The sequence below is a fragment of the Chlorocebus sabaeus genome, chromosome 10, assembly GCF_047675955.1.
Source record: "Chlorocebus sabaeus isolate Y175 chromosome 10, mChlSab1.0.hap1, whole genome shotgun sequence".
NCBI classification, from domain to species: Eukaryota; Metazoa; Chordata; class Mammalia; order Primates; family Cercopithecidae; genus Chlorocebus; species Chlorocebus sabaeus.
This window is the reverse complement of record NC_132913.1, coordinates 91,192,391-91,209,472: the sequence shown is the minus strand read 5'-3', so window position 1 is coordinate 91,209,472 and position 17,082 is coordinate 91,192,391. Positions and strand designations below refer to the sequence as shown.

The 17,082-nt window shown below is 39.6% G+C and overlaps 1 protein-coding gene across 2 annotated transcripts in view; it reads right to left on the bottom strand.

The window, feature by feature from the left end:
* Positions 1 to 4,017: 4,017 nt before the first annotated feature.
* CD28 (CD28 molecule) overlaps positions 4,018 to 17,082 on the bottom strand; it is a 32,188-nt gene continuing 19,123 nt past the window's right edge. For both annotated transcript variants that reach the window (XM_007965942.3, XM_007965941.3), the window contains exons 2-4: positions 15,387 to 15,743; positions 12,967 to 13,091; positions 4,018 to 7,638 (exon numbers count right to left, since the gene is read on the bottom strand). In XM_007965942.3, the coding sequence (XP_007964133.1) occupies positions 7,510 to 7,638; positions 12,967 to 13,091; positions 15,387 to 15,743 (611 nt within the window). In that variant the 3' untranslated portion in view covers positions 4,018 to 7,509. The remainder of the gene's footprint in view (positions 7,639 to 12,966; positions 13,092 to 15,386; positions 15,744 to 17,082) is intronic.

Here is a 17,082-nt window from a genome sequence, read left to right as displayed (position 1 = left end):
AAAAGAGATACTTGACTCTCATCACTCCCAAGAAGCCTTTACACACATTCAAACTGATTCCTTCTGGCCCTAAAAATGTAGAACTCAAAAATAAGCTTATAGCTAAGGTTGTGGCTTAGATCTAAGTCAAGGATCAGCAAACCGTAGCCCATAAGCTGTGTCCAGCCCACCACCTGCCTTTGTACAGCCCATGAGCTAAAAATTGATTTTCCAAGTATAAATGGTTAGGGGAAAAAACCAAAAGAAAAGTAATATTGCATGACATGAAAATCACACGAACTTCACATATCAATATCCATAAATAAAGGTTTATTGGAATGCAGCCATGCTTATTTGTTTATATATTGTTTATGGCTGCTTTCACACTACAATGGCAAAACTGATTATTTATAGGAGATAGTATAGTCACAAAGCCTAATATATTTACTATCTGGCCCTTAACAGAAAAAAAATTTGCCAATTCCTGGTCTATGACGTTGAAAGAGTTAGAGATGTTAAACAGGAACATGTCAAAGAAATCAATTTCAGGCAAACCAACAAAGGCTATCAAGTAGCCACATTAAGATCTAAGTCCCAAAATCAAGACTAAGTGGTTACCCCTAGAGGCAGGATATATGGGACAGGAAAAGAAGAAAAAAAACTGAAGAAATATACAAAGCAGACATTCTACACTTCGGAAGTGTGGAGGTAGTATCTGTGCTGCTCAATGCTACATCCCTGTAACTAGCCCACATCTTAGTGCTGGGCAGGTGCCCATTAACTAGTTCTAGAATGAATGAAGTAGAAGAGAGGAAGGAGAAACATAAAGCAAATGAAAGAAGCATTGCATAGGGTTGGGGATAAAAGAGGGTCCCCAACAAAAACCTAAAGTTTGTCTGCCCTATGTAATATGTCACAGGTTCTCAAAAGTTAGCAGGAACCCCCACTTGGGAAGCTAAGTATGTGCCCAAGAGACTGAAGAAATGACTAAATAACTATGGTAACTACCCTGATGCCCATTCAAGGTCACCTTTTCCACCCCTTCCTCAGTCACCAGATGCAAATATATTTAGTACAGAGACTAAATTCAGACATGGAGATTAGCAAGGAAGGAAATCAAATATAAAGCTCATGAAATAAACAGCACCACTTGTCACTGTTGATCTTTGATTAACTGGCTCTTCTTTCCGAAACAGGGCCTCCTTTTCTTCTTTCTCTCTCTCTCTCTCTCTCTCTTTGTTTTCAGGTGACACCCACACATATCCTTCAGTGTTGGCAGAGATGCTCACTCAGATAACAACTGGAGTTCATGCTGCACATTTTCATCTTCGTGTGTCATCATCACCATGTAAAACCACAACTATAGGAAAACAAAGCTGTTTGCTGCTCTTCTTCTCAACTGACATTTCCACCCAGCTCATGATTTGTTCTTTGGAGCCAGAGAAGAGTTTCAATCTATCATTGAGATAGCTCTGCCTGATGAAGTGAGAGTAAAATCCAGTCCACTCCCACCCTGAAATCCATTCACCTTTCTTCAACTTTTTGTCCCTTCAAATTCCTAGCATTCAAGGGTCTTTCATAGAGTTTCAACAGGCAAACCAGATAGGAAAATGAGCTTCGGGAAGCACACATTCTGGTCCTGAGAGTTGCACCAAGAATGAGGTCAGCTTGGAAGAGCTGATATATTCTTTGATCACCTCAAGCAATTGATCATCTCAAGCAATTTTCAAGTGTTGGGCCCAGTGTCAACACACTGAAATGAACGAAAGTCACTCTGAGAAAGTGTGTGACTTTCTGCTCTGGACAGTGGCCTTGGTTTCTAAGTGCTAGGATCCTGTGAATCTTCAAAGAGAAAGCACATATTTCTTCTAGGATGCCAAATCAGGGAAAGCCGAGAGGCCCCACCATTCACATGTGTTCTTGAAGGGGTGTGATCCCAGTTCACTGCAGCCTCAGCCTCCTAAGTAGCTGGGACTACAGGCCTGCACCATCATGTCTGGCTAATTTTTTTTTTTTTTTTTTAATAGAGACAGGATCTCCCTATGTTGCTCAAGCTGGTCTTGAACTCCTAGACTCAAGTGATCCTCCTGCATTAGCCTCTCAAATTGCTGACATTACAGGCATGAGTGACCATGCCCAGCCCCAAACTTTCCTATGAGCACTACTGTCAAAAAGGCAAGAGTTAAGCTTCAGTTTAGGAAACACAAACAGACATTAGAAGCAAAGTTACCAGACAAGGTTCTGGTCTACTTTCCAGACCATCCCATTTGCTGCTGCACAGTGTGATGGTTAGGTCCCCATTACAATGGATCCAGAAGTTTCTTTAATTTTTTCTCACCTATCCATTATCTCTGATCCCGACAAGATGGGAGAGAAGAAAGGGTATTGCTTTAAAAAAGGAATCAATCTGTTTTATCATACTGGAGGGAAAAAGTGAATTCAGGGTTGTGGCCAATTACAATATTCACCCAGTTGAGTAGCTAGAATGTGGTGGGAGGTGTTAGATGAAGCAAAGTTTGCATTTTATTTTGTTTTGAACTTGAGTTTCAAGGTACTAGAATCTTTTTACAGAAGTGGGTTACACTGTTTTTTACTAGCACAGTAAAGGAGTGCAAATTGAGCAGATTCATTTAATAGCTGACTTTTTTTTTTTTTTAACCCATCTTGATCCTTTCCAATTGATTTGATTTGTCTTATTGAACTATCCATGAGTAACCAGCTGAGTTCAGTCTTTCTTGGAGTAGTAAGAGACATATAAGCTCATCTTTTTCAAGTTTAATTACCTTTATTAAGTTTAATAAGCTTCATTTCACCAAAGAAAAGAATCAGTTTAGAGATGAACTCATTGCACACCGATTTAATTGACTCTGAGTCACTTTCAGAGCAAAATTTCAACGAAGGAAACAGAAGGTGCTGCATGAATTATTAGACCAGCTCTTGTGTCTGTTGTTCAACCACCTTTCCCTTCCCCTACCCACAAGATGATAGGTGTGTGTGTGTGTGTGCACGCTATTAGAGTGTTCAGCTATGATATGAGTATGACAGGTGAAGAAGTTGAAATTTTCTGTCCCCAGCATTTCCATTTGTGAGCACTTTTTGAATCAGAGTCAGAGAAGGCATTTATAGAATTTGTTGGGGGTAAAATCACCCCAGAAAAAAGAGCAGCAGGTCACTAGTGGGATGGGATTTTAACTACAAAGACAACATTTTCAGAAGTCTTAAACGAAAGATATGTTTAAGACATAACCAATACTCCATTAAGAGGGAATTTGGGGGCTTCAATGGAAAATCAATTTACTCCTGACAGTGGCTTAGTTGGCATGAATTTTCTAACAGTATTGGTTTTCCTCACTGCACAAAAATTTCTAAAACACAAATGAACTTATACTCATCAGATTTTCTTTCACCAGATTTGGCTGTGTATATATTTTACCTCCTGTTTTTTTAATAAAATGAATTTTTGGACTTCTTAACAGGAAAGTAGAAAATAGAACTGGCTTTCTCCCTCTCAAAGTATGGTTATAACATTTAGACTGACCGTTACATAAGGCCATGTAAAACTTATTCACTCAGTCAATAAATATTTATTATATACCAGGCACTGCTCTGGGCACTGGAGATACAGCAAGAAACAAAGCAAAGTTATTTGCCTCATGAAGCTTATAAACCATAAATAAATAAGAAAAATGTCTAATGTAAGATATGGTAAAATGCTATGGAGAAAAATAAGCAAGGAAAGCAGACAGCGTATGGGGGAGTTTAACTAGGGGAGAAGATGACACTTGAGCAACGACCTGAAGGGTGACGAGGCAAGCCAGGTCATCTATAGAAGGACATTCCAGACAGAGTAAATAGGACATGTAAAGGCCCTGAGGTAGGAACATGCCTGTGCTGGTTGAGTATTCCTGACACATTCCTATATGTCAGAAAGTATGCATCTATCTATAGGAAAGAGAGACTTCCTGAGCTTCAAATGGCCTTGCAGATAACACAGACTCCCTCACCCCGGGTCTGAGAGAATCTATGTCACTGTCTTTGACCTGGATTAGTAATAAGTCTATGCAATCAAGATCCTGGTTCTGGGTCCATTATTGGCACCATCTCTAATCTCCAGGATGTAGTTTACTTTAGCACTTTGGGATCAGTATCCAGGTCGGGTATAGTTCCCATCTGGCAGTGCAAATGGCTGGGATAAGGGATGAGACATCCATTTAACCACCAATATCCTCATTAAAATAGCCCTGAGGACTGGTGGCTCAGTTTGTTAACCTGAGGGACTGATGGGGTGAAGGCTGAAGTTGGATCTCTCTCAAATTTCTGAGCACTCATATGACACAGAACACATAGGTAAGCCTAACCTGACAGCTCAAAGAGGTCAGCCATTGGTCTAATAAGAAATTGTGACTGAAGTCAAGCAAACAAACCAGAAATGTAACCTGCTTGAAGTGAAATTAGTATTTGAAACTCTAGCTTTTTCAAAAAAGGCTAAACTGGAGATTGACACAAGGATTTACCCCACACCTCTTTTAAATAGCAAGTTCTCTCCAGATTCATTGCAAAAGCGAAGCATATCTATTCTGAAAGCATATTTTTCTTAATACTAAAAGACAATATTAAAGTACAAATTTAAAGCAGACATATAGTAGTTTAGTAATTTTATCACTGAATATATAGAACATAATGTACACTTGGTCTCTTTAAATTGGCATGCTTAACCCAAATAGGTGAGCTCACAATCAAAAATTACAGGAGTACCATTAATTATAAGACCCTTACAATAATAGCAGCAAATGACATTGTTTTCTTCATAACTACCATATCTGAAACTATAAAAGCATTGCTCCAACCACTGTTTTTGAACCATTTCTTGGTTCATACTAATAGTGAAAACGGATTTCCCTATATAACATTTCTTCTTTGTTTCTGTGCAGAGTGAGTAAGAAACATCTCAAGTGTGATTCATCTTTAGTAGGCCTACTTTTCCAGTCAGAAAACAAAATCATTTATTACCATAGATCAAGTCTTTCCATTTAAAAAAAAAGTATTTATTTATTTGCCACTGCCATTTCAAAAAACTCTCCAGCTCTGTCATTTTCAAATACAATCTGATAAGTTGGATAACTGTGTGCCCAAGAAGCTGGCAAGTGGCATAGGTGCAGGGCAAATCCAACAGTTCTTCAGCACCCAAGTACTGCTGAGTTTGATCTTCTTGGGACTGATTAAATTCATGGAATGGAAGCCCATTTTAAAGTCAACCAAAGTACAGTATTTTCTATGTGGAATCTCAAGATTCCTACTCCTCTCCTCCTCACATTAAAAAAAAAAATTAAAATACCTCTTTCTATACGTAAAAGTGGGAGGTGCCCTATATTCCATTACAAGATAAACCATTTCAAGAAACAGTAAAATGATGGAAGTTAAAAGGTCCTCATATTATAGCACCTCATCCCTGCGTAGTGGGTTTAAATTTGTGTTACAATATTCCCCCCTTCTTAGGCTATTGCCCAGTTTAATTTTTATACATAATTTATCTAAATGGCAATAATACCAACAGCTAAATATGTCAGGCATACTACTAAATGTCAGGGATAGGCAGAGACAAAGACAGACTTGGGACATGCCCTCATGGAGATTATACTATAGGAATATAGTGACCATTATCTCCATTTTATAGTTGAAGAACCATCATCTTAGGTGGACAGTGACTTGCCTGAGGCTATTCAACTACTAACAAGACTTGAACCAAGTCTATGTGCCTCTAAAACCTAAGCTCCTTCAACACCTGAATTAACTGAAGCATGAACAAATGGTGAGGGCTGCTGAAGGGCCATTCTTCAAGGTCCCCAGGCATATTTTAGTTGACTCAAACTGTAGGCAGAAAAATATCCATAGTCATTTCAGAGTCAGGCCCTACCCAGTCCCTTAAGAACTTTGATGTTCTCTTAAAAGACACATTCCAAAATACTTTCCCATGTGAATGGACCTCCAAGGTACAGGAGCAGCTGAGCCCAGAGTTTTGGAGTTCTAAGCCCTAAACCATATAAAGTCCCTGTAAAGGAGCTCTCACCACGGCTCCTTCTGCCTGACACCTTCTGGAAGATTGTCACCTAATGCTGGCCACCTCCTCAGCACATGGCAAGAATTTCATCATTCCATTCTATTCATCTTCCTTCCGAAGAAGCTTCTTGGGACTCATCCTCATACTTTAAAGAATGCTAACATCCCTTTTTCACAGTATTCTCACTTCTCCTATGGACACTCTTTCCACAACCCACTTTAGATCTCCACACCGACAATAAAGAGACCAACTGTGCAACCCTGAAACATATGAAACAGGAAAGCTCCTACCTGGTCTGATTGGAATGAACTGTTAAACAAATAATCCTTCATAGTACTCAAAAAAATTTTGTGGTTTTGTTGTTGTTGTTGTTTGAGGCAGAGTTTCACTCTGTCACCCAGGCTGGAGAGCTGTGGCACAATCTTGGCTCACTGCAACCTTCACCTCCCAGGTTCAAGTGATTCTCATGCCTCAGCCTCCTGGGTAGCTGGGATTATAGGTGCCTGCCACCAGGCCCAGCTGGATTTTGTATTTTTAGTACAGATGGGGTTTCACCATCTTGACCACGCTGGTCCTGACCTCAAATGATCTGCCCACCTCGGCCTCCCAAAGTGCTGGGATTACAAACATGAGCCACTGCGCCAGGTCCCATAGTACTCAAATAATTTCAACATAAAGTGACCTTATTTCCTGACATATTCTTTCTTGGTGTAGGAGAACTATTTTATTCTTTTGAAAGTATATTGTGAACATTAACACTGAAGTCTCATGACAGGGAGTGAGGAAAGCAAGTTGGTTTACCTGATACTGCTTTGAGGGAATCTCTCATTTGACCAAATCCCTCATTTGGTCAAAATGACTAAATATGATCAGAATTCATAAAAGACAATGTCTATATATTTCTAAACTAAAAGGAAAACAGCATTAAATAGGAACTAAGTGGCTCATTTCATGAGTGGGAGACAGTGTTTTAATGGTTTTTAAATATGTCTTCCTATCCCTCCCCCTACTCTAACTTACCCCATTTAATTCACTAACCAAAAGATTAAACACCCATTTAACCAAAAGGAATGATTTCCTAGCCTTTCATCTGCAACTAAAATGTCTGTGGATACCACACTTTGCTTGACTGAGATGTTCTGATGAGTGAGAAAGGAAAGAGGCTCCCAGAATCCACTCCCTTTTTGTTTTCTACCCTAACTTCTCAGTCAAGTCAATAAATACGTGGTAAGTTGGAATATGGGTCATGGCACTGTAAGACTTGGCCTGCCACAAGAGATGTCTTTTACTTCATTTCAGAGTCTCAAAATGATCTTGATATTTGGTCTAGTCGCTCGAGAAAAATTGGCATTGGTGGCCCAACGGGGGCCTGAGGTGGCCGGCTGGAGATGAGGCGGTCATTTCCTATCCAGAGCAGTGATATTGAGCAGATGGGGGCTGCCAGCCGGCTGGCTTCTGGATAGGCGTCCGTGTCAGGAGCGATAGGCTGCGAAGTCGCGTGGTGGGGCATAGGGCTGATAATGCTTGCGGGTGGGCCCGGGGCGGCGAGGAGTCATGTTCATGTAGTCGCTGTGCAGAAGCCTGCTCCTCTTACTCCTCATCTGCAGAAAAGAGAAGTGTCAGTATGGAGGGACAATGTCATGGAAGGAGTTCTAAGACTTTGGACACAACTGTTGATATTATTAACTGTCAAATGACAGAGACACTAAAACACTAACCTTTTTTGAGCACCCTGGACTTCAGTAATGACTAATCACACCCAACTACTGACTCTTCACATTGAACTCGAAAAAATCTCAAAGAAAGTATTTTAGAGAAATGCGTCCCTGTTACTCTCAATGCTGTCATTTGACCTGAATTCAAAATGCATACTAATCAACATATCCACTATTGATATGTAAATACACTTGAAGGCCCTTTCTCCTTTGACTAGGTTAAGCCTGCCCACATTGGATCTTCTTACATTAGCATTTGCTTAACAAGCTGTTTTTCCATAATTAACCAAAGAGGACCTTCAGCTCCTGCAGAGTCTGGAATAATCACAAATTTGTAAAGATGGAGTCCAAACTAATGGCAATTTACAGTTCTAGACAACTACTACATTCCTATTTCTTTATGAGTATGTATTTCTATAAAGACAATACTGTCACTCATCTCTCTTTCATAGGCTTGGCTCCCTCAGGATGAATTTCCACCAGAAGTGAGGGAAATAAGGGCAATCGTTTTGCCCACCATGAATCTTAGCAAAATTTTTGACTAAGGGTTAGGAGCATCATTTCTGGATCAACGTGACAGTAAAATTTTACATTTCTTACAAATGACCCAGAAAACATCTAAAAACAGAAAGCCATCAGATTTCTGGATTCAGAATTCTCTATTATGAAAAAGGTGCCTAGTTCCTGGCATACAGGCCGATACCTAAGTAGATATGCTGTACATAAATGACATGATACCTGAATGAATAAATAAGTGAATGATTTCAGCCCTGGTTTTGTTTCCATACACTCCTGCCTGAGCACTTCACACCTTCCTCGTCAAAGGGGCATGAGTAAGTGCTAAAGAAAGGTTTGAAAAACGCTGACCTCCAGGTTACTAAACATAGCTAACATGTTTTAAGTCCTCACCTTCTTCAACTCTCAGCAGCATTTTATACTATTGATAACTCTCTTCTTTTTGTGATACTATTTCTCTTTGCATGTATGACATCCCAGTTTTTATCCTACCTGTCTTGTCACTCCTTCCCTGCCTCCTTTGCAAGCTCATCCTTCTCTAACCAGCTGTTAGAATTTTTCACTGCTTGGTCCTAGGCCTTCTTCTCTACTGTATCCTCTTTCCCTAGGCAATCTCATCCACATTCACAGCTTCAATTACCACCTACTCACCCAAATTTATATTTCTGGACTAAACCTCAAAGCCACTGTAAACTCAACATGTCTAAAATAAATTCAAGATTTCCCCAAAATGCTGGGTTTTTTTACTAGTGTTTCTCATCTGAGTGAATGACACTACCATATATACAGTTGCCCAAGACAGCCCTCCTAACCTCATCCTTGACACCTCAAGCTCCCTTAATCCCTGTCCCAGGGGACATTTAGTGAAGTCTAAAAACATTTTGGATCATCACAACGGGGAGGGATGCTACTGGCATCTACTAGGTAGAGGTCAGAGATGCTGCTAAACATCCTACAATGCACAGGGTAGCCCTCTGCAACGAAGAATTGTTTTGGTTCTACATCTTTTCTGTAAATGAAAGACTAGAGCTGTCTTGAGCACAGGATCACAGCAGGGCAGGGGTAAGACCAAGGAAATGTCTGTCCCCAGATAAGTGTAGAAAATAGCTGATAACCTGGGAAGCATTTTTAGTACTTACTCCAACCCTGCGGACTCCCTTTGCCAAACCTCCAAATGTCAGCCTCTGCCTCTGGACATCCAAACCAAATCACAGCTGGTAGAGAGGCCATAGTAATAAAGGTGTCTTGATTCTCAGGTTCTTCACATTGCACGTGAAGATAATGAAAGGTCTGTTGCAGTCAACTCCCATGCTTATCCTCAAGCGATTGTCAGATGGTGGACTTACTTACTATCACCCTAACTCTAAACACAGCAGTGGGATGAAAATGACAAATGTATGGCTGGGAACAAATACCATGAAGAACCTACAGTGCCCATGTGTATCGAGTATGTGTGATATGTGTGCAAGAAGTACCTACCCTATGTGTCTATGTCATCTCTACCCCTTCAACAGTGAATGTCAGCTAATGGTATGTGATTTCTGGACCATTCCTCCTTTGCCCTTCTCCCCATGCCAGCCTTACCCCCTTGTTTCCTGGGAACAGCAGCAACACACAGGGCATACGCAAGGTAATCTACTTACGTACATTGTCTTTAAGAATCTACTGGATTATTATACAAAGCAGACACTACCTGTACACACACTATCTACATTCCTCACATTGTGATCTGCAGTGGGGAACATAATGTTTTCTTAAAAGATTTCTTTAGACTAGGAAAACGGGCAGCTTTACCAGCACAGCTGTGTGAATGGAGAATCGAAAGACAGTGACAGGTGCTGGCCTGTGACAGCTTGACCGAAGGGAGCTCTTTATTTACTCAAATGTCAACATCAGGTCAAGAACTGAGATAGAATCTGCAGCTGCTCCCAGAAACCCGCTCAGCCTAGAAACCCACTCTACCCAGAACTGCCTACAGTAGCATATCATAGGCCCTCAGGAAGTTCCGGAAAACAGCAACTTACATCAAGGCACACTGCAGACCAGCCAAAAATAGGATCTCAGAAAATTACCCAGGAAATAGCTAAACTCCAGGGATCCATAATGGCCTAGATGCCCAGCTCAGCAAGGTACTTGTTGCTTAAACAGCAACAGCAGGAAAAGATAAGCCCAGAGTAAAAATACTATGTTATTCTACGAAATATAGACAAACTTGTATTTATACTCTTTTGGTAAGAGAGTACAAAGACACAGGTTTGAGATGCGGATAAGTGGTAGTTTTTATTGGGTAACCGAATTGACTATAAGAGGCCACAAATGACAGGCCTGCCCAATTCACAGGGAGTCTGTAAGACAAAGTAAAACAAAAATAATTTTTTTAAAAACAAAGCAAGATGAATCTCGCTAGGAATTAGTAGTGCTGCCAAGGAAAAACCCAGCTTATGTGTGATGTGTCTGAGTTGAAAGCAAACAGTTTAAATTCATTGAAAGTGAGAAACTGTTTTTGTCCCTTTGGGTGACTCAAGTCACTCAGCAAATTGATGTCTCATTATAGTAACTGACATTCTAATGCATATTTATAATAAGTTTTCAATAATGAGCAGTGTCCTCTGCCACTGAAGGTTAAAGTAGTTCCCAAAACTACTTTCCGCAGAGCTAGTAAATTACTTTGACCTAGGTCAGCATATCACAGGGGAATGCCTTTCCTGGAGGGGTACCCAAAGGGCCACTGCACCTGGCCTTTAAGTTAGAAAGTTGAGATTCCCAGTGAGAGGATTGAAAAGCCATATGGTAGGCATAAAAGCCAATGTCCAGAGATTAAGAAGAAACAAGAACTAAGAATTCTAAAAACTCTAAAATTATCAGCAAACACCACAGAGGATCAAAGCTAGAAGTTAAGTTGGATGAAGACACCAAGATCTGGAAAGATGAAAGTAGTCAACTAACATCAGAGGCAGAATTCAGGCAATATTTTACAATACCAAAGCCCCACCTTCAGGGTTGGGCAACTTGCAGAAGGCAAGCCAGGCAAATTCTTAAGATGATACCTAGTATAAAGAATTTCCAGGAACAAGCGACCACTTTCTTTCCTACCCTGCAGCAGTACAGAGTAAGCAACAGGCAGCCTGACAAATGTCCATCTGAGCCCTAGGGTCTTCTGAATTGCAAGGAGCATGTGGGGAACAATTGAAAGGTAAGCTTTGGCAATAGGCCAAGAAGAGTCTAAAAGAATCTAAGACTGGATAATAGGAAGGCATGACTGTGGATCCAGGTCTGTACCTGCAGTCATCAAGCTGATAGTAAACAGAATGACTTCACATGATAAGGCTTTCAGAAATCACTGAACCATCTACGAATTAGGTAAATATATGGATTATGCCTTAAAGATGAGTATCATACTTCAGGCAGACTCATTTAAATCCTTAATTTGACCTCTCTGGAGGTTATCAATTCATCAATTCAATACGCGTTCATTAAGCACCAAATGTACTTAATATCAAGATAAATAGTCTTTTGGAGACTATCAAGAGAAATAGTCTTTTATCGGCCGGGCGCAGTGGCTCAAGCCTGTAATCCCAGCACTTTGGGAGACCGAGACGGGCAGATCACGAGGTCAGGAGATCGAGACCATCCTGGCTAATACAGTGAACTAAAAAATACAGAAAACTAGCCAGGCGTGGTGGCGGGCGCCTGTAGTCCCAGCTGAGACAGGAGAATGGCGTAACCCGGGAGGCGGAGCTTGCAGTGAGTTGAGATCCGGCCACTGCACTCCAGCCTGGGTGACAGAGCAAGACTCCGTCTCAAAAAAAAAAAAAAAAAAGAAATAGTCTTTTATCTTTGAAGAGAATATATTTCTCATTGAAGAAATGACTCATCCATGCATGTAACTTCTAGAAAAAAATTCAAAGACAACATGGAGTCAATACATTCTGTACCATAACTGTGTACCTAAGAAGTTTCTGAGTAAGAATAAGTGTCACTCAGGGGTACGTTCTTAACTGTAAATGAGTTCATCAAAATGTGTTCAAACCCAGGCCAAAAATTCAATGTTGAGGAAGGTAAAGAAAGATACACCACATTTATTATGTAAACATTTGCAAAAGTTGGTACTTCAATTCAGTGGTAAGAGCTCAGAAAACTCTAACTCCCATTATAGTTTCATAATGACAGCACCATACTTGGCCTCACACAATTCAACTGCTTCAGAGGAGAAAAAAATATGACTCAGATAAACAGATCTAGTTTCTTTGCTAGGTTTGAATACACAATTTCAGTAGCCAAGTTTCTCATGATTTTTGATCAAGCCAACATTGTCCATTGGCTTCAGTTGCCTAGCTTCCCAAGTTGCCTAGGTGTTTATACATATATACACATTAAAACTGTTTTATGTGTCATAATTATATTGCAAAATGGAGAGAAAAAAGGCAACTGCTCCTAATCCCTCTACCCTAATTTGCCCATTTAGCTTCTTATTTTGCCTCACCACCTACTCAATGCCTTCTGGGAAATCTAACTCATATCAGATTTTTATCTCATATAGAGTTGAACGGGCTAAAAGAGAACCTACTCAAGTATGGGGAAAAGAAAATCATCATCATATATTAAACAGAAAATAAACCACATAGGCAAAATTCTTGAATGTGTTCAAATTGCATGTGCAGTGGAAAAGTTACATAAAAGCAGTGCTGCTTCTCTTACCCAGAAAATACTAAAGGCCACTGTTACTAGCAAGCTATAGCAAGCCAGGACTCCACCAACCACCACCAGTGCCCAAAAGGGCTTAGAAGGTCCAGGAAATAGGGGGCTTGGACAAAGGTGTTTCCCTGAAAAACAAAATAGAGTGGATTAAATGATACAGGAATAGCAATTGAGTACATTTCCTTCTTTGTGAACATCAGAGAAAAATGTGAAAGGAATAAAAATATTAAACATATTACCAGCTTAGAGTGAATAGATTTCCTGTTTGAGACTTACCCAACCCCACCACTGACCATGACCTGGTCAGTTTTCATGACTACAGTTGAAAGCCATTACGTTAGGATGGTACACTGGTAGACTTGTATTCACTTGACTTTGTGGATTCTACTGTGTGATTCAAAATGGTGACTTCCAATGGCCTTAACCTACTTTACCCCTCTCTCCCATCAGAAGGTAGTTAATCTAGATCCTAAACTGCATCCTTGGAATAAGTTAAATAATATACATGTTTTCAAGCCTTAAGAAAATCATCAGCCTAATATGGCAGTCAGAACACTGGACTGCTAATCAGAGAATAAATTTCTAGCTCTAACCCTGCCTAATAGATTATATGATGATGAAAAAGTCGCTTTATATCTTTAGGAATCAAAAGGGGATGAGAAGGAGCCTATAGAATTCTGTTCAAAATTAGAGAAAATTAGAAATAGAAAGCATACCAAAAATCCTCTAGTCCATTGATTTTCAATCCTAGCTGCACATTATCTGAGGAAATTTGAAAATATAATAATGTTCCACACCCCTTCCTCAACCCATATCAATTACATCAGAATCTCAGGGCTGGAACTAGGCATTGGTATTTCTTTTAACAGCTACTCAGATTTATAATATACAGACAGGACTGAAAATTACTAAGTACAGGAGCATTGGTGTCCTTCTCAGTTCTACTATAAATGATATGTGTATATGTGTGTATACATATATATAAAATACTATCCTAAAGTAGTATATCATTCATATAGGAAAAAATATTTCACTCTTAACTACAAGTAAGATAGCATAATTTTTAAACCTTTGACTTGATACAAGTGAAATATTCTGTTTGGACATTATAGATACTAGAAATCTAAATGGGACTCAGCAAACAAAATATTCACACATTAATTGTCTCTATTTTGCCAGAACACAAAATCTAATCTGCCACATTAAGTTAACGGTTCTTTCCTTATTTAGTATCCTATTTTTCATCAGCATAGTTCTGTTCCAGCATAGAAGAAAAACTATTTATTGGCATTATGCTAGGATTCAATACAAAACCGAACATATACATTTCTTATTATCATTCCACAAAAAGGAAAACCTATGATATATCCACAAAGTATACCAAAAAATCAAATTTTACTTGTTGCTACCAATAAACTGTATTCTTCTGAGTTGAGGAATCATGATTTTTTTCCCTAACATTTAGGCAGAACATAACATCAACAAAAGCTCAGCAGACTTATTTTCACAAATTCACAAATACCGCTTAATAGTTGTACTGAGTTTTTGACTATGAAAAAGTTAGGTGACTTATCCAAGATCGCAGAGTTGATTAATAGCAAATTTTATGTCCCCTGGTTTCTAGTTCAGCATTCTTTGTATATTTTAGAAAATGGAAAGGTACAGGCTGGCCGCGGTGGCTCACGCCTCTTATCTCAGCGCTTTGGGAGGCCGAGGCGGGCGGCTCACGAGGTCAGGAGATGGAGACCATCCTTGCTAACATGGTGAAACCCCACCTCTACTAAAAATACAAAAAATTAGCCGGGCGTAGTGGCGGGCTCCTATAGTCCCAGCTACTTGGGAGGCTGAGGCAGGAGAATGGCATGAACCTGGGAGGCGGAGCTTACAGTGACCCAAGATCGCGCCACTGCACTCCAGCCTGGGTGACAGAGTGAGAGTCCGCCTCAAAAAAAAAAAAAAAAAGAAAAGAAAGAAAAAGAAAAGAAAATGGAAAGGTACTTTTACAGAGGAAGATTATGGAGCACAAAAAAAGAATTAATTAGAAACAGAACTGAGTCTTCCTGAGCCTTAACCCATTAGACCCAGTTGTTACTTGAGGGCACCTGGGCTTACATTTTAATGGTAACCTCTTTTCTGTCATGATCCACTCGAATGGAGAAAAATGATCTATTCCCACATGCGGTAACTTCATCACTTACTCTCTCACTCAATGTCAGCAAAGGAAAATAAAGATATTCAAAATATAACCTTGAATCTCCTCTACAGTAAAAGGAAAAAATTTTCTGAAAACGTTGTTTGTCTTTGTTTGTATCAAATCACTTAGGCCTTACTCAACCCCACCACTGACCATGACTTAGTTTTCAGGACTGCATTTGAAAACCGTTATTTTAGGGTGGTACACTGGTAAAGTTTTATGTTACCTTTCACATGGATAATGGTTCCATTGCTCTTCTCATTGTCTAGGTAAGGAGGAGGATACATGACTTCAATTTTGCAGAAGTAAATATCTGTTTGGTTAACATACAAATTCTGGAGATAGAATGTCACTGATTCATTGCCCAATTTCCCATCACAGTTGAATCCCGTCTTTGAGTAAACCTGAAGCTGCTGGGAGTAATTCCCATACACAACACAGACTTCCACAGCACTATCCAGTCCTTTATGAAGGGATGCCCGGAACTCCCTTGAGAAGAGATTGTAGGAATACTTGCAGCTAAGGTTGACTGCATTGTCGTACGCTACAAGCATGGGCGACTGCTTCACCAAAATCTTGTTTCCTGGGGGAAAAAAAATCATTTGCTTAGAACAAGAATATAAGGATAATTTTTCTTCCTGAAAGAAAAATGTATTAATTAACTAAATGAACAGATCTCCAGCAAAGGTTTTCTCTTGGCAGAAGATGTAGGACCTCTTCGAGGGATAATTATACTGAGAGTTCAAAAGTTAACATTTTGATATTATTTGCATCCTCTTTTGAATGGAGCAATGGAGCATGTTTACACCTAGAAGGCAGTACATGGCTTTCTGTTGGCATTGAGCACCACAGCTATACACTCAAAATTTTTAAATCTATATTCCTAAGACATTAATATTAATCATACATTGGGCCAATTTCCTGATTGAGTGATATATTTGGAGGTGGCTTTACTGCCTGACAGACACACAAATAGATTTGTTTCTTTGTTTCTTTGTTTTTGAGACAGAGTCTTGCTCTGTCGCCCAGGCTGAAGTGCAGTGGTGCAATCTCAGCTCACTGCAACCTTCACCCACTGAGTTCAAACAATTCTCCTGCCTCAGCCTCCTAAGTAGCTGGGATTACAGGCATGCACCACCACGCCCAGCTAATTTTTGTGGTTTTTTTAGTATAGATGGTGTTTCACCATGTTGACTAGGCTGGTCTCAAACTCCTGGCCTCAAGTGATCTGCCTGCCTTGGCCTCCCAAAGTGTGAGGATTACAAGCATAAGCCACCAAGCCCAACCTACAAATAGATTTGTTTTTAAGTTGTGATACAGGCTTTTGTAAAGGAATTAAAATATTTTGAAACATTTTTACTTTGTTTATTGCCCATTCCAGGAGTGGGATGAAGAAATAAGAAAAAATATACCCAAGAGTTTGCTTTAATTTGTTTTCCACACCAAATTCAGAGAATAGCCTCCTCAAGAAATTCATAGATTTATTCCCTTAAATCATAAAGGGTGAAAGGCTCCAGAGGGGAGTTCCCTCTCTGGTCCGTCATCTAACTTTACTGCTATCCCAATAAAAGATCAAAGAATCTGGAGACCATTTAGTTCAATCTTTAAAAACAAAGAAACTGAAATTACGTTATCAACTCCGTAAGAGAAGAGAACACATAGATCTCATTTCCCATGGTATCCTCATCGTTGGCACATGACAATATTACTTTTTTCTTCTTTTCTAATGACTGTATAAGGCCTAGAAACATTAGCTGGTTTGTCTGAAGTCACCAAACAAATGGTAAACAAAGCCAGAACTAAAAACCAAGTTATCTACGACCACCTGAGAAATAGACCACTGAAGCACTGAGAAACTGAGAATCAACTTTGCAACCAAGAGACCTTCCAAAATTTTTCTTTTTTTTTTTTTTTTTTTTTTT